General features: G+C 53.4%; 1 protein-coding gene across 2 annotated transcripts in view; it reads right to left on the reverse strand.

Moving 5' to 3' along the window:
- The window catches only part of urm1 (ubiquitin related modifier 1), a 69,796-nt gene that overhangs the window by 6,939 nt on the left and 39,771 nt on the right, over positions 1 to 23,086 (reverse strand). Inside the window, exons 3-4 of one of the 2 annotated variants that reach the window (XM_038782277.1) lie at positions 19,289 to 19,370; positions 202 to 278 (exon numbers count right to left, since the gene is read on the reverse strand). In XM_038782277.1, coding sequence (XP_038638205.1) covers positions 202 to 278; positions 19,289 to 19,370 — 159 coding nt within the window. The remainder of the gene's footprint in view (positions 1 to 201; positions 279 to 19,288; positions 19,371 to 23,086) is intronic. The other variant, XM_038782279.1, reaches the window with a different exon arrangement.

Consider the following 23,086-nt stretch of genomic DNA (forward strand, 5'->3'; position numbering starts at 1 on the left):
TGTTGGCAAGGCCAACATGTCAACCTTTACCAAAAGAAATCAGGACAATGTTAACCCTAAAAACTTGCTTAAAATTAAGAGTCCATGCATTTGACGGAATTATACTTTGCTTTGCCGGGACTTGCTGAGTGGTCACTAGTTGGTTTTTTGATCCACCTGTGTATGTCCAGATCTCAGTTGATAAAAGTGCAAGCTCCTTACCTGATCTTAATGTCATCTGATACTTTTTGGACTTGCCGTTTTGTTGCAAGATTAAGGCGGCTTTGTTGTGCAAGTGGCTGAATGAGAATTCACATCAATTGCCGGAGAGGGGGAAAGGAAGAAACTGGTTCAGTTGCATCGATTCCTCAATTGGTTCAGATTAATTTATGCCTGCCTGCGCCAAACTCTTTTCGCATCTCCTGAAGGTGCGCAATCATGATGTTCAAACCTGGGCTTGCTCAGTATCTGAACAATGGAGCCTTTTACCCTCCGGGTCATCAGGGCTGCCACTATTTCTCAATGTTTCCTTTGTGCTGTTTCATATTAAATGTACTCTCCTCCCGCTCTTAGGTTCTCGCTGATGTACAGAGAAGAGAGACTCTCAGGCAATCAACTCTGAGGCTGCTTTGGATGGAGCAATGTTCAAGCAACTTTGGAATGTTACCTGATTTATCTGACTATGATCTCCATAGAGAAACGTTTTGAAAAGAGCTTTTTGAAACATACAAACACGCGCGCCACTAGATAACAACCCAGAATGGGAACTAACTCTTGTTTTCCTGTCTCTGGTCTAGGAATGCAGACAGCAACTGCAAAATTCCAACCACAAGCCGGGCCCAGACCAGTTAGGACGGGATCAAACCCGCTCCCTTTTGCAAGTCTGTGCAACTCAATTGAACTAGTGGGTAGATCACAAATTGATTTTATCCTGATGTAAAACATCTCGAATTGTCTTTTAAAAATAAAACTTTTTTTTTTCTAACAGAAATAGACACAGCCCTCTTCATTCTTTTTCAATAATTGTTGAATTTTCCTGATTGACTGACATTCACATTATACTTCGGTTCAGGCACATTCTGTACCCCCATCGGTCTACTCTCCACCATCAGTAAAGTGATGGAAGCAGTCATCAACAGCGCTATCAAATGGCACTTGCTTAGCAATAACCTGCTCAATGATGGTCCAGTTCGATCTCAGTTTGAGGGCAAGCTCCTGACCCAATTACAGCCTTGGTTCAAACACGACAAAACAGCTGAACTCCAAAGATGAGGTGAGAATGATTGCCCTTGACATCAAGGCAGCATTTGACCGAGTACGGCATCAAGGAGCCCTGGCTGGCAAAACTGGAGTCAATGGGAATCAGGGGGAAAACTCTCCGCTGTTAGGAGTCAAACCTGAACTCCAAATGAAGGTGGCTGTGGTTGGAAGTCAATCATCTCAGCTCCAGAACATCACTGCAGGAGTTCCTCAGGGTAGTGTCCTCGGCCCAACTATCTTCAGCTGCTTCAGGCGCGGGGATGTTTTTTGATGACTGCGTAATATTCAGCCCCATTCGTGACACCTCAGATATTCTCGAAATGCACAAGACCTGGACAATATCCAGGCTCGAGCTGACAAGTCTAAATAACATTTGTGACATCTGTGCCACACAAATTCCAGGCAATGACCATCTCCAACAAGAGAGGATCTAACCATTGCCCATGGACATTCAATGCAATTACCATTGCTGAACCCCTCCCCCCAACAATCACCATCCTGGGAAGCTGAACTGCACCAGCCGTATAAATACAGTGGCGACAGGAGCAGGTCAGAGGCCGGGGATCCTGCAGTGAGTAACTCACCTCCTGACTCCCCAGAGCCTGTCCACCATCTACAAGGCAGAAGTCAGGACTGTGATGGAATATTCTCCACTTGCCTGAATGAGTGCAGCTCCAACAACACTCAAGAAGCTCGACACCATCCAGGACAAAGCCGCCTGCTTGATTGGCTGCCGTTCCACAAATATTCACTCCTTCCACCACTGACGCACAGTAGCGGCCGTGTGTACCATCTACAAGATGAACTGCAGCAACTAACGCACCAAGGTTCCTTAGGCAGCACCTTCAAAACACACGATCACTACCATCTAGAAGCACAAGTGCAGCAGACACTTGGGAACCCCACCACCTAGAGCAGGGGTGGGCAAACTACGGCCCGCGGGCCGCATGCGGCCCGCCAAAGGTATTTCTGCGGCCCACCAAGTCATTAAAAAAAAAAAAAAAAAATTTTTTTAAAAATTTTTTTTTAATTTAAAAAAATTTTTTTTTTAAGGTTAATGCGGGGGGGCTGTTGGGTTACTTACTGGTATAGGGTGGATACGTTGACTTGAGTAGGGTTATCATTGCTCGGCACAACGTCGAGGGCCGAAGGGCCTGTTCTGTGCTGTACTGTTCTATGTTCTATATGAGGCGCCCAGAATCATAACCGGGTGAAGTAATTATTTTACTTAATATACTATGCGGCCCTTTGTGAATTGTGAATTTCTGAATGTGGCCCTTGCACGGAAAAGTTTGCCCACCCCTGACCTAGAGGTTCCCCTCCAAATCACTCACCAACCTGACTTGGAAATATATCGCTGTTCCTTCACTGTCACTAGGTCAAAATCCTGGAACTCCCTCCCTAACAGCACTGTAGGCGTACCTACAATTCAAAGACTGCAGCGGTTCAAGGCAGCAGGTCACCACCAAACCCTCAAGGCCACTTAGGGACAGGCAATAAATGCTATCCTAGCCAATGATGTCCACATCCTTTAATTAATTTTTAGAAAGACATGCTTCCATACCTCCCAAAAGAATATTTTTCACGCGTGACCCCAGGCACTGGAGGGCAGAGGTGGAACTCAGCATAAAAGCCAATATTGTTTCCGCGTGTCCTACAGACCAGGGGTCCTGAATTCCTCTACCCCCCAATCTTTTCACAGTAACTTCATTGAAGCCTGCTCGTGACAATAAGCGATTTTCATTTTTTAAAATTTCATTTCTCCTTAAACACCCGATCACAGCCCCGGGCTGAAATTAGTGAGCTCAGTCCTGGTCCGCAATGAACCAGGGTTCTTTCCAATCAGTGTGTTTGAGTCTCTGCTCGGCTGGCGTCATTTAGAAACCTGGCCACTGGCAGACCTCATCCCCACCCTCACCACCCCCACCGCATGCATGTTTTATCCTTTTTCATCCATGTAACACATTGATACACTTGATTTCAGGTCATATAAGCAAATGTCAAAGACCTCATTACAGTGGGCATGTCCTCGTTGTTGCTGGGGTTGCCGGACTGCCTGTGGATATATATTTTTCCTATTTTTATAAATTTAGAGTTTTTTTTTCCCAATTAAGGGGCAATTTAGTGTGGCCAATCCACCTACCCTGTACATCTTTTGGTTTATGGGGGTGAAACCCATACAGACATGGGGATAATGAGCAACTCCAGACGGACAGTGACCCAGGGTCGGCGTTCGAACCCAGGTCCTCAGCGCCGCAGTCCCAGTGCTAACCACTGCGCCACATGAAATGAAAAATGAAAATGGCTTATTGTCACAAGCAGGCTTCAAATGAAGTTACTGTGAAAAGCCCATAGTTGCCACATTCCGGCGCCTGTTCGGGGAGGCTGGTACGGGAATTGAACCCGTGCTGCTGGCCTGCCATGGTCTGCTTTAAAAGCCCTGTGCTAAACCAGCCCCTAACCGTGCAGCTAAACCATGCAGCCCCGCATGTGGATATATTTAACTTGGGATGGAAACTTGGCCAGCGTTTGCTTCACCATTTTCCCCACCTCCTTCAAGGCTCCACCAGCCACATCCAATCCGCACTAGGTGCTGCATACATCCCATCCTATACTGAGCCTCACCCATCTTACACCCTGGCATGAAATTTGCCCACCCCCACATCCTGCCTTGTATGAAGTCCTGTTCATTCATTACCTCCTCCTCACCCACATCTCCTGGCTCCCCGTTTCCTACCCATTGGTCTCACATCATTACAATTATATCCCACTGTCGTTTGTCCATCTAAAGGCTCTACATCTGTCCCTGCACGGCAGCATTACAATCTCGGAGCTTTTGCCTCCAATATGAAGTCCATGCCACACATTTCAATTCAAAATGTGCCTTTCCCTAGTTTGTCCCAATATGCCCTTTGGTTTGAGTTTCAGAATTAACATTTTGCATTCCATTTACTTTCATAAACACCCCCGTAAGATGGGCAGAAAAGTCTCCAAACATTCCACACAACAGTGCCCGGACACATACAGTCAGCTTTAGTGTGGAGAAGAGCCAGGTCCCCAATGCTCAGTGTCTCCCCCCCCCTTGTACCTTGTTGACCAAAACTGGGTCCTGTGTGACCACTGAACTGTGCAGTTTGATCATAACTTCCCCCCATTATCACTCACAAATTCCTTCATGTCCATGCCCCTCCCTACCTCAACAACCTCCATCGGCCCATGGGCAGCATTGTATCACTGTTCCTTCACAGCTCCAGGGTCCCAGGTTCGATTCCCCGCTTAGATCACTGTCTGTGCGGAGTCTGCACGTTCTCCCCGTATCTGCGTGGGTTTCCTCCGGCTTCCTCCCAAAGTCCAAAGATGTGCAGGTCAGGTGGGGTGCCCAAAAAAAGGGGTTACTGGGTTATGGGGACAGGGTGGAGGTGTCGGCTTAAGTAGGGTGCTCTTTCCAAAGGCCGGTGCAGACTCAATGGGCCAAATGGCCTCCTTCTGCACTGTAAATTCTATCATACAAGGCCCCAAGATTCAGCTGGTATCTCCTATTCCTGTCTCTGGATACGCAGACGTCTTCCTTTGCTTTGTATCCATCAGCTGCGAAGACTTCACCCATCATCACATCCCTGCATTCTGCGACCGTCTTAAACCCCCTTCAATTGGCCCCTGCTCACCCCACTTTCCAAAGTCTCCTCAGCAACCGGGTAAGCATAAATTAAAATAACATTAGGCCCAGAGACATGCTCGATGGGCAAGTAAATGAATGCCAGCACTTACCCATGGAATCACCTTCCTCTCCCATTCATTATACAGTCGCCGCTACAATCACTAAATCTCACACAAGTGAGCTGGGAGCAGTTGCTCGGCAGTGCCCACAGACAGAGGAGAAGCATATTAAAGTGACACTTGGAAATGTTATCAGAGCTATTAATTTAAAGAATGTCTACAAAGGGAAAGCAGCAGTTAATGATCAAAGCTGGATGGAAAAGCCGCTTGATCTTCAGCGCACTTTAATTGTCTTCCTCAAAGGAGTGTTGCACAGTTCAAGCTGTTCGGAGTGCCCAGAATTTTAAAGGGCGTTCGGAGGGCCAGACAGAAACTGGAAATGACAACAGCACGTCGTGTATTCTGACAGCAGTGGAGTCCACGACTCTCAGAGTAGGATGTGGCAGAGTAGGAAGGGGCTGTTTAGCACACTGGGCTAAATCACTGGCTTTGAAAGCAGACCAAGGCAGGCCAGCAGCACGGTTCGATTCCCGTAACAGCCCCCACGAACAGGCGCCGGAATGTGGCGACTAGGGGCTTTTCACAGTAACTTCATTGAAGACTACTTGTGACAATAAGCGATTTTCATTTCATTTCAAAAGAAACATTGCAACAACAAAAATGTCAGACAATTTGCAATTCTTCTCTTTCCTCTCTTCAAAGTGCTGTCTCATGCTGGCTGGGACCACAAGCCTTGGATAAGCGATCCCTCGGTCATTCTGTGAGCCCAGATAGTGAGGCGAGGGAGGGGGGAGTGGAATGTTCCTCCAAAGAGGGCATATCACAGCCAAGCCTGACCCTGGCCCCACTCGAGATTCACACAAAATAGCAGGGGCGCTGGCAAGAATTTTCAATTCCTCTCTGGCCACAGGAGAGGTGCCGGAGGACTGGAGGAGAGATGTTGGAAACACAGGGTAAAAGAGCACGAGGAGAGTGGTGGAGACACAGGGTAACAGAGCGAGAGGAGAGTGGGGGAGACACAGGGTAACAGAGCGAGAGGAGAGTGGAGGAGACACAGGGTAAAAGAGCGCGAGGAGAGTGGGGGAGACACAGGGTAACAGAGCGAGAGGAGAGTGGGGGAGACACAGGGTAAAAGAGCGAGAGGAGAGTGGGGGAGACACAGGGTAACAGAGCGAGAGGAGAGTGGAGGAGACACAGGGTAACAGAGCGAGAGGAGAGTGGAGGAGACACAGGGTAACAGAGCGAGAGGAGAGTGGAGGAGACACAGGGTAAAAGAGCGAGAGGAGAGTGGCGGAGACACAGGGTAAAAGAGCGAGAGGAGAGTGGCGGAGACACAGGGTAAAAGAGCACGAGGAGAGTGGCGGAGACACAGGGTAACAGAGCGAGAGGAGAGTGGGGGAGACACAGGGTAAAAGAGCGAGAGGAGAGTGGCAGAGACACAGGGTAACAGAGCGAGAGAAGAGTGGCAGAGACACAGGGTAACAGAGCGAGAGAAGAGTGGCAGAGACACAGGGTAACAGAGCGAGAGAAGAGTGGCAGAGACACAGAGTAAAAGAGCGCGAGGAGAGTGGCGGAGACACAGGGTAACAGAGCGAGAGGAGAGTGGCGGAGACACAGGGTAAGAGAGCGAGAGGAGAGTGGGGGAGACACAGGGTAAAAGAGCGAGAGGAGAGTAGAGGAGACACGGTAAAAGGGCGAGAGGAGAGTGGAGGAGACACAGGGTAACAGAGCGAGAGGAGAGTGGCGGAGACACAGGGTAACAGAGCGAGAGGAGAGTGGGGCGAGGGGAGCAGGGGCGGGGCGAGAGGAGCAACGTCGGGGCGAGGGGAGCAGGGGCGGGGCGAGGGGAGCAGGGGCGGGGCGAGGGGAGCAGGGCGGGGCGAGGGGAGCAGGGGCGGGGCGAGGGGAGCAGGGGCGGGGCGAGGGGAGCAGGGGCGGGGCGAGGGGAGCAGGGGCGGGGCGAGGGGAGCAGGGGCGGGGCGAGGGGGGCAGGGGCGGGGCGAGGGGAGCAGGGGCGGGGCGAGGGGAGCAGGGGCGGGGCGAGGGGAGCAGGGGCGGGGCGAGGGGAGCAGGGGCGGGGCGAGGGGAGCAGGGGCGGGGCGAGGGGAGCAGGGGCGGGGCGAGGGGAGCAGGGGCGGGGCGAGGGGAGCAGGGGCGGGGCGAGGGGAGCAGGGGCGGGGCGAGGGGAGCAGGGGCGGGGCGAGGGGAGCAGGGGCGGGGCGAGGGGAGCAGGGGCGGGGCGAGGGGAGCAGGGGCGGGGCGAGGGGAGCAGGGGCGGGGCGAGGGGAGCAGGGGCGGGGCGAGGGGAGCAGGGGCGGGGCGAGGGGAGCAGGGGCGGGGCGAGGGGAGCAGGGGCGGGGCGAGGGGAGCAGGGGCGGGGCGAGGGGAGCAGGGGCGGGGCGAGGGGAGCAGGGGCGGGGCGAGGGGAGCAGGGGCGGGGCGAGGGGAGCAGGGGCGTGGCGAGGGGATCAGGGGCGGGGCGAGGGGAGCAGGGGCGAGGGGAGCAGGGGCGAGGGGAGCAGGGGCGAGGGGAGCAGGGGCGGGGCGAGGGGAGCAGGGGCGGGGCGAGGGGAGCAGGGGCGGGGCGAGGGGAGCAGGGGCGGGGCGAGGGGAGCAGGGGCGGGGCGAGGGGAGCAGGGGCGGGGCGAGGGGAGCAGGGGCGGGGCGAGGGGAGCAGGGGCGGGGCGAGGGGAGCAGGGGCGGGGCGAGGGGAGCAGGGGCGGGGCGAGGGGAGCAGGGGCGGGGCGAGGGGAGCAGGGGCGGGGCGAGGGGAGCAGGGGCGGGGCGAGGGGAGCAGGGGCGGGGCGAGGGGAGCAGGGGCGGGGCGAGGGGAGCAGGGGCGGGGCGAGGGGAGCAGGGGCGGGGCGAGGGGAGCAGGGGCGGGGCGAGGGGAGCAGGGCGGGGCGAGGGGAGCAGCGGCGGGGCGAGGGGAGCAGCGGCGGGGCGAGGGGAGCAGCGGCGGGGCGAGGGGAGCAGCGGCGGGGCGAGGGGAGCAGCGGCGGGGTGAGGGGACCAGGGGCAGGGTGAGGGGAGCAGGGGCGGGGCGAGGGGAGCAGGGGCGGGGCGAGGGGAGCAGGGGCGGGGCGAGGGGAGCAGGGGCGGGGCGAAGGGAGCAGGGGCGGGGTGAGAGGAGGCAGCGGTGGTGCGAGGGCAGCAGCGGTGGGGTGAGGGGGGCAGCAGTGGGGTGAGAGGGCAGCGGTGGGGCGAGGGCGGCAGCTGCGGGGCGAGGGGGCAGCAGTGGGGTGAGGGGGCAGCAGTGGGGTGAGGGGGCAGCAGTGGGGTGAGGGGGCAGCAGTGGGGTGAGAGGAGCAGGGGCGGGGTGAGGGGAGCAGCGGTGAGGTGAGGGGAGCAGCGGTGAGGTGAGGGGACCAGCAGTGGGGTGAGGGGGGCAGCAGTGGGGTGAGAGGGCAGCGGTGGGGCGAGGGCGGCAGCTGCGGGGCGAGGGGGCAGCAGTGGGGTGAGGGGGCAGCAGTGGGGTGAGGGGGCAGCAGTGGGGTGAGGGGGCAGCAGTGGGGTGAGGGGGCAGCAGTGGGGTGAGAGGAGCAGGGGCGGGGTGAGGGGAGCAGCGGTGGGGCGAGAGGAGCAGCGGCGGGGTGAGGGGAGCAGCGGTGGGACGAGAGGAGCAGTAGTGGGACGAGGGGGCAGCGGCGGGGCAAGGGGGCAGCGGTGGGGTGAGGGGGCAGCGGCGGGGTGAGGGGGGCAGCGGTGGGGCGAGGGGGCAGCGGTGGGGCGAGGGGGCAGCGGCGGGGCGAGGGGGGCAGCGGCGGGGCAAGGGGGCAGCGGTGGGGTGAGGGGGCAGCGGTGGGGCGAGGGGGCAGCGGCGGGGCGAGGGGAGCAGCAGTGGGGTGAGGGGGCAGCAGTGGGGCGAGGGGGCAGCAGTGGGGTGAGGGGGCAGCAGCGGGGCGAGGGGAGCAGTAGTGGGGCAAGGGGCAGCGGCAGGGCGAGGGGGCAGCAGTGGGGTGAGGGGGCAGCAGTGGGGTGAGGGGGCAGCAGTGGGGTGAGGGGGAAGGAGTGGGGCGAGGGGGCAGCGGCAGGGTGAGGGGGCAGCAGTGGGGCGAGGGGAGCAGCAGTGGGGCGAGGGGGCAGCGGTGGGGTGAGGGGAGCAGCGCCGGGGAGAGGGGAGCAGCAGTGGGGTGAGGGGGCAGCAGTGGGGTGAGGGGGCAGCAGTGGGGTGAGGGGGCAGCAGTGGGGTGAGGGGGCAGCGACGGGGCAAGGGGCAGCGGCAGGGCGAGGGGGCAGCAGTAGGGCGAGGGGAGCAGCAGTGGGGTGAGGGGGCAGCAGTGGGGTGAGGGGGCAGCAGTGGGGTGAGGGGGGCAGCAGTGGGGTGAGGGGGCAGCGACGGGGCAAGGGGCAGCGGCAGGGCGAGGGGGCAGCAGTAGGGCGAGGGGAGCAGCAGTGGGGTGAGGGGGCAGCAGTGGGGTGAGGGGGCAGCAGTGGGGTGAGGGGGCAGCAGTGGGGTGAGGGGGCAGCGGCGGGGCGAGGGGGCAGCAGTGGGGTGAGGGGGCAGCGGCGGGGCGAGGGGAGCAGCAGTGGGGTGAGGGGAGCAACAGTGGGGTGAGGGGGCAGCAGTGGGGTGAGGGGAGCAACAGTGGCTGGAGCGAGACTGAAAGACATGAGGGGAAGTGAAAATGAAATGGCATCACGCTTTCTCTGTGCCGTCACTGACAGGCAGGCAGATGAAATGAAATGAAATGAAATGAAAATGAAAATCGCTTATTGTCACGAGTAGGCTTCAAATGAAGTTACTGTGAAAAGCCCCTAGTCGCCACATTCCGGCGCCTGTCCGGGGAGGCTGTTACGGGAATCGAACCGTGCTGCTGGCCTGCTTGGTCTGCTTTCAAAGCCAGCGATTTAGCCCAAGATGATTGGAGGATGATGAATGTGTGTTAGTCCCCGTCCTACAACAAAGCCTGATCCAGTCGTCTCGGATCTCCCTGCCACTGAGCTAAGACCTCTCTCCACTGGGACCGTGTGATGGCTGTAGTTGAGCGCCTCTCTGTCCACGTTAAAAGAATCCACGCACAGGCATCTTCCATCCCAACCCCATCCCACCTACCCAAATGAATGTTGGGACCTGGAACGTCAGGACCCTCATGGACAACTGCAACAGACCTGAACGTCGCACTGCCATCATAGGCCCGGAATCCGACACCAAGACATTGACATCACCGCCCTGAGTGAGACATGACTGGCAGGAGATGGACAGCTGAAACAACAAGGTGGTGGATTCACCTTCGTCTGGACAGGCAAACTAGAAGAAGAATGCCGTCTCTACGGGGTTGGTTTCGTTCTAAAAAACAAGTTGGTCGGACGTCTGAACGTTCTCCCCTGCGGGATGAGCAAACGACTCATGACCCTACGGCTCACCCTATCCCAGACTCAGCACATCGCAGCGGGCGGTGCCCACGCCCCAATCTTAGATGCACCAGACGAGTCAAAAGAAGCATTCTACTCCAGCCTCGACCAATCGCTGTCCCGCATTCCAAAGGGAGACTAGCTGATTCTCCACAGCGACTTCAATGCTACAGTCATGAACGATGCAAAACTGTGGAAAGATGTGTTAGGCAGGGAAGGTGTAGGGAAAACAAACGTCAACAAAGTCCTCCTCCTGACAAAACGTGTCGAACATGACCTGGTCATCACACACACCCTGTTCCGCCAGAGGGACAAGCAGAAGATCTCATGGCAACACCCCTGCTCCAAGCACTGGCACTTCACAGACTGGATCATTGTCCGGGCGAGGGATCGCACAGACTCCCGCATCACCCGCGCAACGAGCGGAACCGGCGACAATGGACTGACCATCGGTTAATCCGCTCTACCATCTCCATCACCCTGGCCCCAAACCGACAATGGATGAAGGAACTCTGCTGAAGGAGATTCAAAGTTGTTGGACCCAAAGACTCCGAGAAGAAACAGCGGCTCAGACGGCGCTTCAGTTAACCTGGCGACAACCAACGAGCCAGAGTCGCAGAACAGCAACGGCGCCCAGTCCTCCTTAAAAGCCAACGCAGTCAGCACCTGCGAAGAGGCGCCCGGGCTCTCGACCAGGAAACACCAAGACCGGTTCGAACAGACCGATCAGGAGATCGTACCTAAACTGGCAGCTCCACCAAAATCCAAGTGAGAAGAAACAGACGACAACCACGATGTGTGCGGCTTCTTCAGCACAATCAAAACCATCTACGGTCCGTGTACCCCACTGAGAGAAAAACGGAGAGGTGTTCATGAAAGACAGAGAGGCGCTCAACGCCCGCTGGAAAGGGCACTTCGAGGACCTCCTCAACAAACACACAGCTTATGACACAAGTGTCCTCGATACCATCCCATTCCCAGCTACCCGCTACCATCTCAGCACAATTCCAGCTTGCCATGAGGTCGGAAAAGCCACCCGACAGCTGAAGAACAACAAGGCCTCTGGTGCAGATGGAATTGCCGCAGAAATGCTGAAATGTGGTGTAGATGCATTCTTGGCAAGAATCCATGACCTCATCACCCTTGTCTGGAAGGAGGAGGGCATGCTGGGTGATCTCAGAGATGTCTTAATTGTGATCATCTTCAAGAAAGGAGACAGGTCTGACTGCAGAAATTACAGAGGGATTTCCCTACACTCCGCCAGGGGAATGATCATTGCGAGAATCCTCCTCAACCGCCTCCTCCCAGTGGCTGAAGAGCTCCTCCCCGAATCTCAATGCAGCTTCCGCCCATCTAGAAGCTTAATGGACACGATCCTCAGCGAGCAAGGAATCCAGGAAAAGTGCAGGGAGCAGCGGCAACCTCTCATGGCCTTCTTCGATCTTGCACAGGCCTCGTCAACCATGAGGGATTGTGGAGCATCCTCAAACCCAGATGCCACAGAAATTCGGCACCATCCTCTGCCTGCTCCATGATGACATGCAAGCCGCGATCCTCACCAACGGAACCACCACAGACACAATGTGTGTGCAAACTGGAGTCAAACAGGCTGTGTCATCGCACCAATGCTCTTCTCCATCTTCCTCGCAGCAACACTCTACCCCCGTCACCCTGAAGCTCCCTGCTGGAGTGGAGCCAGCCTACTGGGCAAGCAGGAATCTATTCAACCTCAAGCCTGTGTGCGGCACACTCTGAGGCCGAGTTATAACCATCATTGATGCATTCACTGAGGCAAATGAGAGAATGGGCCTCAGACTAAACATTCGGACAACAAAGGTTCTCTACCAGCTCGCTCCTGCCAAACAAAACTGCCCCCCAACCATCAAAATCCATGGTAAGTCTGTGGACAATGTGGATCATTTTCCATATCTCGGGAGTCTCCTCTCGCTGTGAGCAGACATTGACGACGAAATCCAGTATAGACTCCAATGCGCCAGTGCAGTCTTTGGATCCCTGAGGAGCAGAGTATTCGAAGGCAGAGATCTCAAACCCAGCACCAAGCTCATGGTCCGTAGTCCCCACCCTCCTGTATGCAGCAGACACATGGACAATGTGCAGCAGACACCGCAAATCCCTGGAGAGATATCATCAACGCTGCCTCCGCAAATCCTGCAAATCCGCTGGCAGGGTAGGTGCACCATGAGCGTCGTCTCCTAGGCCAATATCCCCAGTATCGAGGCACTGGTCATGCTCAACCAGCTACGTGCAATGGGTGTCCCACATTGCCTACATGCCCGAAACAGGACTGCCAAAACAAGTTCTCCACTCCGAACTCTGCAATGACAAGCGATCAACAGGAGGGCAATGGAAGCTCTACAAGGAAATTCTGAAAGGCTCCCTGAATTAATGCAACATCCCCACTGACACGTGGGAATCGCTTACCTGAGAACGCACAAACTGGAGAAGAAGTGTTGCAGAGTGGAACACGTGGAGGCCAAGCGGAACCAGTGGAAAGAGAGCGCAGAATCCAGAGCGGCCCACCCACCCATCTCATCAAGCACCACCTGCCAAACCTTGTCTATCCGACTAGTTACATCTTCAAAAACCTCTAATAAATTTGTCAAAAGGGTCCTTTTGCTAAACCAGGTTGACTTTGACCATATTACGATTTTGTAAATGCATTGCTTAGTTATAGATTCCAGTATTTTCAGGCCACCTGGCCTGTGTTTCCGTTTTGCTCTCATCCTCCTTTCTTTAATAGCAGTATTAACATTTATTAAATTCCAACCCAACGTGGCCATTCAAGAATCGAGGGAACTTTGGAAAATTATAACCAGCACATCCGCTCTCGAGGATGTAGACCATGGGGTGTTGTCTTTCAGATAGGCTGCCTGCCATCTCAGTCAGATGCAAAAGATCCCCTGGAACCTTTGTGAAGAGGAGCAGGGCCGTTCTCTGCTGGAACTCGGTCAATGTCTATCCTTCAACCAACCTCATTAAATACAGATAGACAAGCAAAATACCGCGGATGCCGGAAATCTGAAAGAAAACCAGAAATGTTGGAAACACTCAGCAGGTCAGATACAATCTGTGAAGACAAAAATAGAGTTCATTTGCAGGTCGATGACCTTTGTACTCCGATGAAACGTTTGGTCATTTTTCTCTCCACAGACTCTGCTTGACCTGCCAGGACTGCTAGCATTTGCTGCGTTTATCATCACAATAACATATTATCTGGTTCATCAGAGCTTGCTGCTTGCAAACCGGCTGCCATCTTTTCTATATTACTGCAGTGACTGCACTTCGAAAGGTAGCCCATTGGCTGTGAAGCATGTTGGGGTGTCCTGAGGGCCGCCAAATAAATGCAAACTCCTTCTTTCGAATAGGTACTTTGTGGTAAATGTCACTTGCCGGACACCAGGAGGCCTGGGTGATTATTCTTGCTCCTCGGCATGGGCCATTGAAGGCAAATTAAGCTTTTCCTAACTGAGAACAACAGGGGCCAGAGATCAAAGCAGGGACCAATATGACTCTCAGTGTCACATTAAACACTTCACCAATAACTGAAGGGGAAGGGAGCAGGAGGAGGTGGAGGGCAAGGTCTCGGAATAACGGTTTTGAGCATTTTCTAGCTGTATAGTAAGAGCAGAGTGTCTTTATCACTTGGGATGGCTGCGATGATACCTTTAGGGGACAAGCTGTTGGCAGAATACAGCTTAGACATTACAGGTTAAAAGTTCAATCAAGTCTAATTGGAAAGCACCCACGCACAAATAAATAGTCAGCACAAAAGAGCAGATAAATGAAGCTGCATTTCAAACAAGTCATCACCAAATTTAATAACAAATACTTGGTTAAGATGCAGAGAAAATAATGAGAAACATTAAATATTCATGCCACACAGCTCCCCTGTGCTGCTCGGCCCCAGACACCATGTGTCACCAGGTCTGATGGAACACAAATTGTTTATGACTCCCTTCCAAACAGATCGCTTCGGTACAGCGCTCCCTCCTCACAGTGCTGCTTACCACACTCCTGCTCATAAACTCTGGTCATGGATATCAATATCCGGCATTATTATTTTCATCAGTCGTGAAATTCTGTGGCTTAACTAGTTTGTTACCTGCATTGTTGCACGTTATTAAAAATGTTCCCAGTGTGCGAAGCAAGGATGGAGGTTCACACCGTCTTCTCGATGATGAGATTGTGAGTGTGCTGATATTTTACAGGGGGGTCTCTGGGAGTGTGCTGATATTTTACAGGGGGATCTCTGGGAGTGTGCTGATATTTTACAGGGGGTCTCTGGGAGTGTGCTGATATTTTACAGGGGGCCCAGGGAGTGTGCTGATATTTTACAGGGGGGTCTCTGGGAGTGTGCTGATATTTTACAGGGGGCCCAGGGAGTGCGCTGATATTTTACAGGGGGGTCTCTGGGAGTGTGCTGATATTTTACAGGGGGCCCAGGGAGTGTGCTGATATTTTACAAGGGGGTCTCTGGGAGTGTGCTGATATTTTACAGGAGGGGTCTCTGGGAGTGTGCTGATATTTTACAGGGGGGTCTCTGGGAGTGTGCTGATATTTTACAGGGGGCCCAGGGAGTGTGCTGATATTTTACAAGGTGTCTCTGGGAGTGTGCTGATATTTTACAGGGGGGTGTCTCTGGCAGTGTGCTGATATTTTACAAGAGGGTCTCTGGGAGTGTGCTGATATTTTACAAGAGGGTCTCTGGCAGTGTGCTGATATTTTACAAGGTGTCTCTGGGAGTGTGCTGATATTTTACAGGGGGGGTCTCTGGGAGTGTGCTGATATTTTACAAGGTGTCTCTGGGAGTGTGCTGATATTTTACAAGAGGGTCTCTGGGAGTGTGCTGATATTTTACAGGAGGGTCTCTGGGAGTGTGCTGATATTTTACAGGAGGGTCTCTGGGCGTGTGCTGATATTTTACAAGGTGTCTCTGGGAGTGTGCTGATATTTTACAGGGGGGGTCTCTGGGAGTGTGTTGATATTTTACAGGGGGGTCTCTGGGAGTGTGCTGATATTTTACAGGGGGGGTCTCTGGGAGTGTGCTGATATTTTACAGGGGGGTCTCTGGGAGTGTGCTGATATTTTACAGGGAGGTCCGGGGAGTGTGCTGATATTTTACAAGGTGTCTCTGGGAGTGTGCTGATATTTTACAGGGAGGTCCGGGGAGTGCGCTGATATTTTACAGGGGGGGTCTCTGGGAGTGTGCTGATATTTTACAGGAGGTCCGGGGAGTGTGCTGATATTTTACAGGGGTGTCTCTGGGAGTGTGCTCTTATTTTACAGGGGGTCTCTGGGAGTGTGCTGATATTTTACAGTGGGTCTCTGGGAGTGTGCTGATATTTTACAGTGGGGTCTCTGGGAGTGTGCTGATATTTTACAGGGGGCCCAGGGAGTGTGCTGATATTTTACAAGGGGGTCTCTGGGAGTGTGCTGATATTTTACAGGGGGGTCTCTGGGAGTGTGCTGATATTTTACAGGGGGGTGTCTCTGGCAGTGTGCTGATATTTTACAAGGTGTCTCTGGGAGTGTGCTGATATTTTACAGGGGGGGGGGTCTCTGGGAGTGTGCTGATATTTTACAAGGTGTCTCTGGGAGTGTGCTGATATTTTACAGGGGGGGGTCTCTGGGAGTGTGCTGATATTTTACAGGGGGGTCGCTGGGAGTGTGCTGATATTTTACAGGGGGGGGGTCTCTGGGAGTGTGCTGATATTTTAGAGCGGGGTCTCTGGGAGTGTGCTGATATTTTACAGGGGGGTCCGGGGAGTGCACTGATATTTTACAAGGTGTCTCTGGGAGTGTGCTGATATTTTACAGGGGGGTCCGTGAGTGCGCTGATATTTTACAGGGGGGGTCTCTGGGAGTGTGCTGATATTTTACAGGAGGTCCGGGGAGTGTGCTGATATTTTACAGGGGGGTCCGGGGAGTGTGCGGATATTTTACAGGAGTGTCTCTGGGAGTGTGCTGATATTTTACAGGGGGGTCTCTGGGAGTGTGCTGATATTTTACAGGGGGGTCTCTGGGAGTGTGCTGATATTTTACAGTGGGTCTCTAGGAGTGTGCTGATATTTTACAGGAGGGTCTCTGGGAGTGTGCTGATATTTTACAGGAGGGTCTCTGGGAGTGTGCTGATATTTTACAGGGGGGTCTCTGGGAGTGTGCTGATATTTTACAGTGGGTCTCTAGGAGTGTGCTGATATTTTACAGGGGGGTCTCTGGGAGTGTGCTGATATTTTACAGTGGGTCTCTAGGAGTGTGCTGATATTTTACAGGAGGGTCTCTGGGAGTGTGCTGATATTTTACAGGAGGGTCTCTGGGAGTGTGCTGATATTTTACAGGGCATCTCTGGGAGTGTGCTGATATTTTACAGGGCATCTCTGGGAGTGTGCTGATATTTTACAGAAGGGTGTCTGGGAGTGTGCTGATATTTTACAGAAGGGTGTCTGGGAGTGTGCTGATATTTTACAGGGCATCTCTGGGAGTGTGCTGATATTTTACAGGGCATCTCTGGGAGTGTGCTGATATTTTACAGGGGGGTCTCTGGGAGTGTGCTGATATTTTACAGGGGGGTCTCTGGGAGTGTGCTGATATTTTACAGGGGGGTCTCTGGGAGTGTGCTGATATTTTACAGGGGGGTCTCTGGGAATGTACTGATATTTTACAGGGGGGTCTCTGGGAGTGTGCTGATATTTTACAGGGGGGGGTCTCTGGGAGTGTGCTGATATTTTACAGGGCATCTCTGGGAGTGTGCTGATATTTTACAGGGGGGTCTCTAGGAGTGTGCTGATATTTTACAGGAGGGTCTCTGGGAGTGTGCTGATATTTTACAGGAGGGTCTCTGGGAGTGTGCTGATATTTTACAGGGCATCTCTGGGAGTGTGCTGATATTTTACAGGGCATCTCTGGGAGTGTGCTGATATTTTACAGGAGGGTCTCTGGGAGTGTGCTGATATTTTACAGGGCATCTCTGGGAGTGTGCTGATATTTTACAGGGCATCTCTGGGAGTGTGCTGATATTTTACAGGAGGGTCTCTGGGAGTGTGCTGATATTTTACAGGAGGGTCTCTGGGAGTGTGCTGATATTTTACAGGGGGGGTCTCTGGGTGTGTGCTGATATTTTACAGGGGGTCTCTGCTGGTGTGCTGATATTTTACAGGAGGGTGTCTGGGAGTGTGCTGATATTTTACAAGGTGTCTCTGGGAGTGTGCTGATATTTTACAAGGTGTCTCTGGGAGTGTGCTGATATTTTACAGGAGGGTCTCTGGGAGTGTGCTGATATTTTACAGGGGGGGTCTCTGGGAGTGTGCTGATATTTTACAGGGGGTCTCTGCTGGTGTGCTGATATTTTACAGGGGGGTCTCTGGGAGTGTGCTGATATTTTACAGGGGGGTCTCTGGGAGTGTGCTGATATTTTACAGGGGGGGTCTCTGGGTGTGTGCTCTTATTTTACAGGGGGTCTCTGGGAGTGTGCTGATATTTTACAGGGGGGTCTCTGGGAGTGTGCTGATATTTTACAGGAGGGTCTCTGGGAGTGTGCTGATATTTTACAGGGCATCTCTGGGAGTGTGCTGATATTTTACAGGGGGGGGGTCTCTGGGAGTGTCCTGATATTTTACAGGGGGTCTCTGGGAGTGTGCAAATATTTTACAGGGGGGTCTCTGGGAGTGTGCTGATATTTTACAGGGGGGTCTCTGGGAGTGTGCTGATATTTTACAGGGGGTCTCTGGGAGTGTGCTGATATTTTACAGGGGGTCTCTGGGAGTGTGCTGATATTTTACAGGAGGGTCTCTGGAATAAACGCAAGAATGGGGAAACCATAGCACCTTGGTGCATCTACCATGGGAGCATCTCGATCAAATCAAAACTGACTTACTAACCAATCAGCACTCCTCTACACATGCAACATATATTGCTGTTCCGTTTGAAATTTGCCATTCTTGTATCTGTCCTGATGTGTGCAAGATGAAAAGCTTTGACAGCATGTCTCTTTTTTCAGCAACACAAAGGCAATTGTTCATCTCAATAATCATCTCTGTTGGAAATCCCCTTATTTTTCGTGGCAGGAATCCACGAGTGACAGCGTTGACTCCTCTCTATCGAGTGGGGTGCCTAATTTATGGAGCTGGGTCCAAGGTGAAAGGACCCAATTGTACCTCGCTCAAGTGGCCCTCATTCAGCAGCAGCCAGCTATTCAACTGTGGGAAATTTTGCCCAATATCTGATCTCGCCCTTACTCAACACCCTTGCATGTATTATGGTTAGTAGTGTGGGTCGAAAGCCCAGCTGATTCGTCCTCACCCTGAACAATGTAACGCTCCTTTAATGAGACGCCTCATGTGGACAGAAAGTGCCCTAGAAAAACAAAATCACTTTCGAAACAAAGCTCTGATTGGAAACCGGGATGGTGGTGAGGTTACTGATGCCAAAGCACAGTGTTTGGCTGCTTTCGTTACCTCAATTCTACCCCTGGGGTGAAGGGGTTCCTTGGCTGTTTATGATTTGTGTCTCAATTAGCCCAGGTTCCCAGCCAAGGCTGTCAGGAAACAGTGATTCGGAATATTCCAGAAACCGTGTGAATCGGAATGACAACACTGGGCAGCGTCAACAAGCACAGGGCTCGAAATTCAAATTCAATCCTTCTTCAATAAGCACCGATCTGACTCATCAGCAGCTACAGCCTGTCAAACACCGCACAGTATAAACAGGGAATAATGCAGCCTTATTTGTGGTTGCTGAAGCCGATTGTGTGGTCCAGCATGCCCCAGCCAATACCAAGTAACTGGATAAAGGCAAGTTATCAGAGTTGAGGCCAGTCGGGCTCTGCCCGGCCTACGTGGCTGGGCTACGTGGCTGGGCTACGTGGCTGGGCTACGTGGCTGGGCTACTCACGAAGCCACGTGTGGGTGCGAGTGCGCGCGTACCTACCCACCACACAGAGAGCTGAACTTCAACTTACACAGTGTCGCCTTGAATGAAAAGCTCTGGCCGCTCTTTGAGCAAGTTCTTTTTGATCCATACCAGGAGCTGTCGAATATCCCCTAAACAAAATTCAAGCAGAACGGGTTGGCGTTGGTAAGATTGTAGCTCACGCACTGCAACATTTGTTAAATCGGTCGCCGCTTGCCTTTCACAATTTGGGTGCACGAGGGATGAAAAGGATTTCTTTCCGCCGTCTAACAAAGGCCGAGTGCGAACACTCTGGTTTAGCTCACTGGGCTAAATCGCTGGCTTTTAAAGCAGACCAAGCAGGCCAGCAGCACGGTTCGATTCCCGTACCAGCCTCCCCGGACAGGCGCCGGAATGTGGCGACTCGGGGCTTTTCACAGTAACTTCATTGAAGCCTACTCGTGACAATAAGCGATTTTCATTTCATTTTCATTTCAAGTGTGACAGTCCCCGTGACAAACTCACACAGGCCGTCTCCAGTAAGCAACGTGAGCCAGACTTTCGAACAGAGAAATCTGGGCAGCAAGTGCACAAAAACTCAAGATTATTTTAAACATTTGACAGATAATAAACAGAGTCAGAAGCCATTGCAAGCTAAATAGCACCATGGGAACAGAAAGTCCCTGATCAAAGAGAAACACCACTGGACAAGTCATTACTGTGCCCCAAGTGAAAGAAACCTTTACCATTTTGATTAAGAAAATCATCGTTTATCCAAACGGCAGATGGATATGGTGTAAACATATTATAAGAACAGTATATTTACTGACAGCATTTGAAATAGGCATTTAACCTTGAATGTTGCCAGGAATCAGTCTTGATAGTGATTGTGTAGGAATCACACAGAACATTCTTTTTTTTTTTATTTAGAGTACCCAATTCTTTTTTCCCCAATTAAGGGGAAATGAGATTTGCCGATTCACCTACTCTGCACATCTTTGGGTTGTGGGGGTGAGACCTTCGCAGACACGGGGAGAATGTGCAAACTCCACACGGACAGTGACCCGGGTCCGGGATCGAACCCGGGTCCTTGGAGCCCCGAGGCAGCAGTGCTAACCACTGTGCCACCCTCTCACACAGAACGTTCAAATAATTCTACTTGTTTCTTCCCCCCCCCTGCTCTTACTTGTGTGTTTAAACATTTCATCGGGGAATACCCAGGGTAGGGATGGGGCGGGGAAACATGTACAAGTTCAATTAAACATCATGTGAATAATACATAAGATGGAAAACTCAAGAGTACTTAAGCAACAGTTAGAACATCACCAAGACAGATTAATCTTCAATGAATAAAAATCCCTGTCGTAAATCAGGATCATTGCTGCTTTTCCAACCAGTCACGATGTTTGATAAATGAACAGTTTAAACGTTTTATTAGCAATAGGGACTGTGCGGAGCTGTAAGGATACAGAGTGCCAGCACCACAGCCACAAGTCAGACCAAACCCTCACAGTGCATCAGCATCCCAGTGGCTCATTTAATCTAATGGAGGGAAAACGCACAAAAAGCCTAATGTTTAAAGACTTCTGATTCGTATAAGGAACTGCTTTTGTGCAAAACTTACTTCCCTATTGTTCTGTTTAGGTACAGTAGCCACTGTTGACAGCATCCTCTCCTCCTCCACTTATTTAGACTGGCCACTGGGTACCAGGCTCCAGACAGTTGCTGATCTTGGCTGTCCAACACACAATTGTAGAGAATCATAGAATCATTGAATTTGCAGTGCAGAAGGAGGCCCATTCGGCCCATCGAGTCTGTACCAGCCCTTGGAGAGAGCACCCTACTTAAGCCCACACCTCCACCCCAGCTATGTAACCCAATAACCCCACCTAACCTATTTGAACACTTGAAGAGGCAATTTAGCACGGGTAGGAGGCCAGCGGCGGCTAAGGTGTTGAGGGGGTTTATGGACCAAATGGGAGGGGTGGATCCTTGGAGGTTTGCGAGGCCGAGGGCCAGGGAGTTTTCATTCTTCTCCCATGTGCATAAGGCCTATTCCCAGATCGATTTTTAAATTATGAGCAGGGGGCTGATTTCGAGGGTGGAGGATGCCGAATATTCGGCGATAGTCATTTCGGATCATGCCTCGCACTGGGTAGACCTCGAGCTGGGGGAGGAGAGAGACCAGCGCCCGCTCTGGCGCTTGGAGGTGGGGCTGCTGGCAGATGAGGAGGTGGGCGGGCGGGTTCGTGGATGTATCAAGAGGTACCTGGAGGTTAATGATAATGGGGAGGTCCGAGTGGGGACGGTCTGGGAAGCATTGAAGGCGGTGATTAGAGGGGAGTTGATCTCCATCCGAGTCCATAGGGAGAGGAGAGAGCAGAGAGAGAGGGAGAGGCTGGTGGGGGAGTTGGTGAGGGTGGAAAGGAGATACGCGGAGGCTCCGGAGGAGGGATTGCTGGGGGAGCGGCGTAGTCTTCAGGCCAAGTTCGACTTACTGACCACCAGAAAGGCGGAAGCTCAGTGGAGGAAGGCACAGGGAGCGGCTTATGAATATGGGGAGAAGGCGAGCAGGATGCTGGCGCATCAGCTCCGTAAGCGGGATGCGGCCAGGGAGATTGGTGGAGTTAAGGGTAGGGGAGAGAATGTGGTGCGAAGGGGGTAGACATCAATGGGGTCTTCAGGGACTTTTACGGGGAATTGGATCGGTCTGAACCCCCAGCGGAGGGGGGGGGGGGGGGGAATGGGGCGCTTCTTGGACCGGCTGAGATTCTCGAAGGTGGAGGAGGGGCAGGTGGAGTGACTGGGGACGCCGATTGAGCTGGTCAAAGGGATAGGGAGCATGCAGTGGGGGAAGGCGCCGGGGCCGGATGGGTTCCCAGTCGAATTCTATAAAATGTATGCAGACCTGCTGGGTCCCCTGTTGGTTAGGACCTTTAACGAGGCAAGGGAGGGGGGGGGGGGGGGGGGCTTTGCCCCCGACTATGTCCTGGGCACTGATTTCCTTGATCCTTAAGCGGGACAAGGACCCCTTGCAATGTGGATCATACAGGCTGATCTCACTGTTAAATGTAGACGCCAAGCTGTTGGCGAAGATCTTGGCCACAAGGATAGAGGACTGTGTGCTGTGGGTCATCCACGAGGACCAGACGGGGTTCGTGTGCCGTGGGTCATCCACGAGGACCAGACGGGGTTCGTGAAGGGAAGGCAGCTGAACACCAACATACGGAGGCTCTTGAATGTTATAATGATGCCGGCGGTAGCGGGGGAAGTGGAGATAGTGGTGGCGCTAGACGCAGAGAAGGCCTTTGATAGGGTTGTGGGGGTACCTGTGGGAGGTGCTGGAAAGGTTTGGGGAGGGGTTTGTCAGATGGGTGAGGTTGTTATACGAGGCCCCGATGGCGAGCGTTGCCACGAATAGGAGGAGATCGGAGTACTTTCGGTTACACCGAGGGACGAGACAGGGATGTCCCTTGTCCCCCTTGCTCTTTACGTTGGCAATCGAACCCCTGGCCATGGCGTTAAGGGAGTCGATGAACTGGAGGGGACTGGTGCGGGGTGGGGAGGAGCACCGAGTGTCGCTTTACGCGGATGACGTATTGCTATATGTGGCAGACCCAGTGGGGGGAATGCCGGAGATGATGAAGATTCTCAGGGAACTTGGGGACTTCTCAGGGTACAAGCTCAACCTGGGTAAGAGCGAGCTGTTCGTCGTGAACCCGGGGGATCAGGAGGGGGGGATTGGTAGGCTCCCACTAAAAAGGGCGGAGAGGAGCTTTAGGTACCTGGGAGTCCAGGTGGCTAGGAGCTGGGGGGGGGGGGGGCCCTCCACAAACTTAACCTTACAAGGCTGGTGGAGCAAATGGAG

The sequence above is a fragment of the Scyliorhinus canicula genome, chromosome 21, assembly GCF_902713615.1.
Source record: "Scyliorhinus canicula chromosome 21, sScyCan1.1, whole genome shotgun sequence".
NCBI classification, from domain to species: domain Eukaryota; kingdom Metazoa; phylum Chordata; class Chondrichthyes; order Carcharhiniformes; family Scyliorhinidae; genus Scyliorhinus; species Scyliorhinus canicula.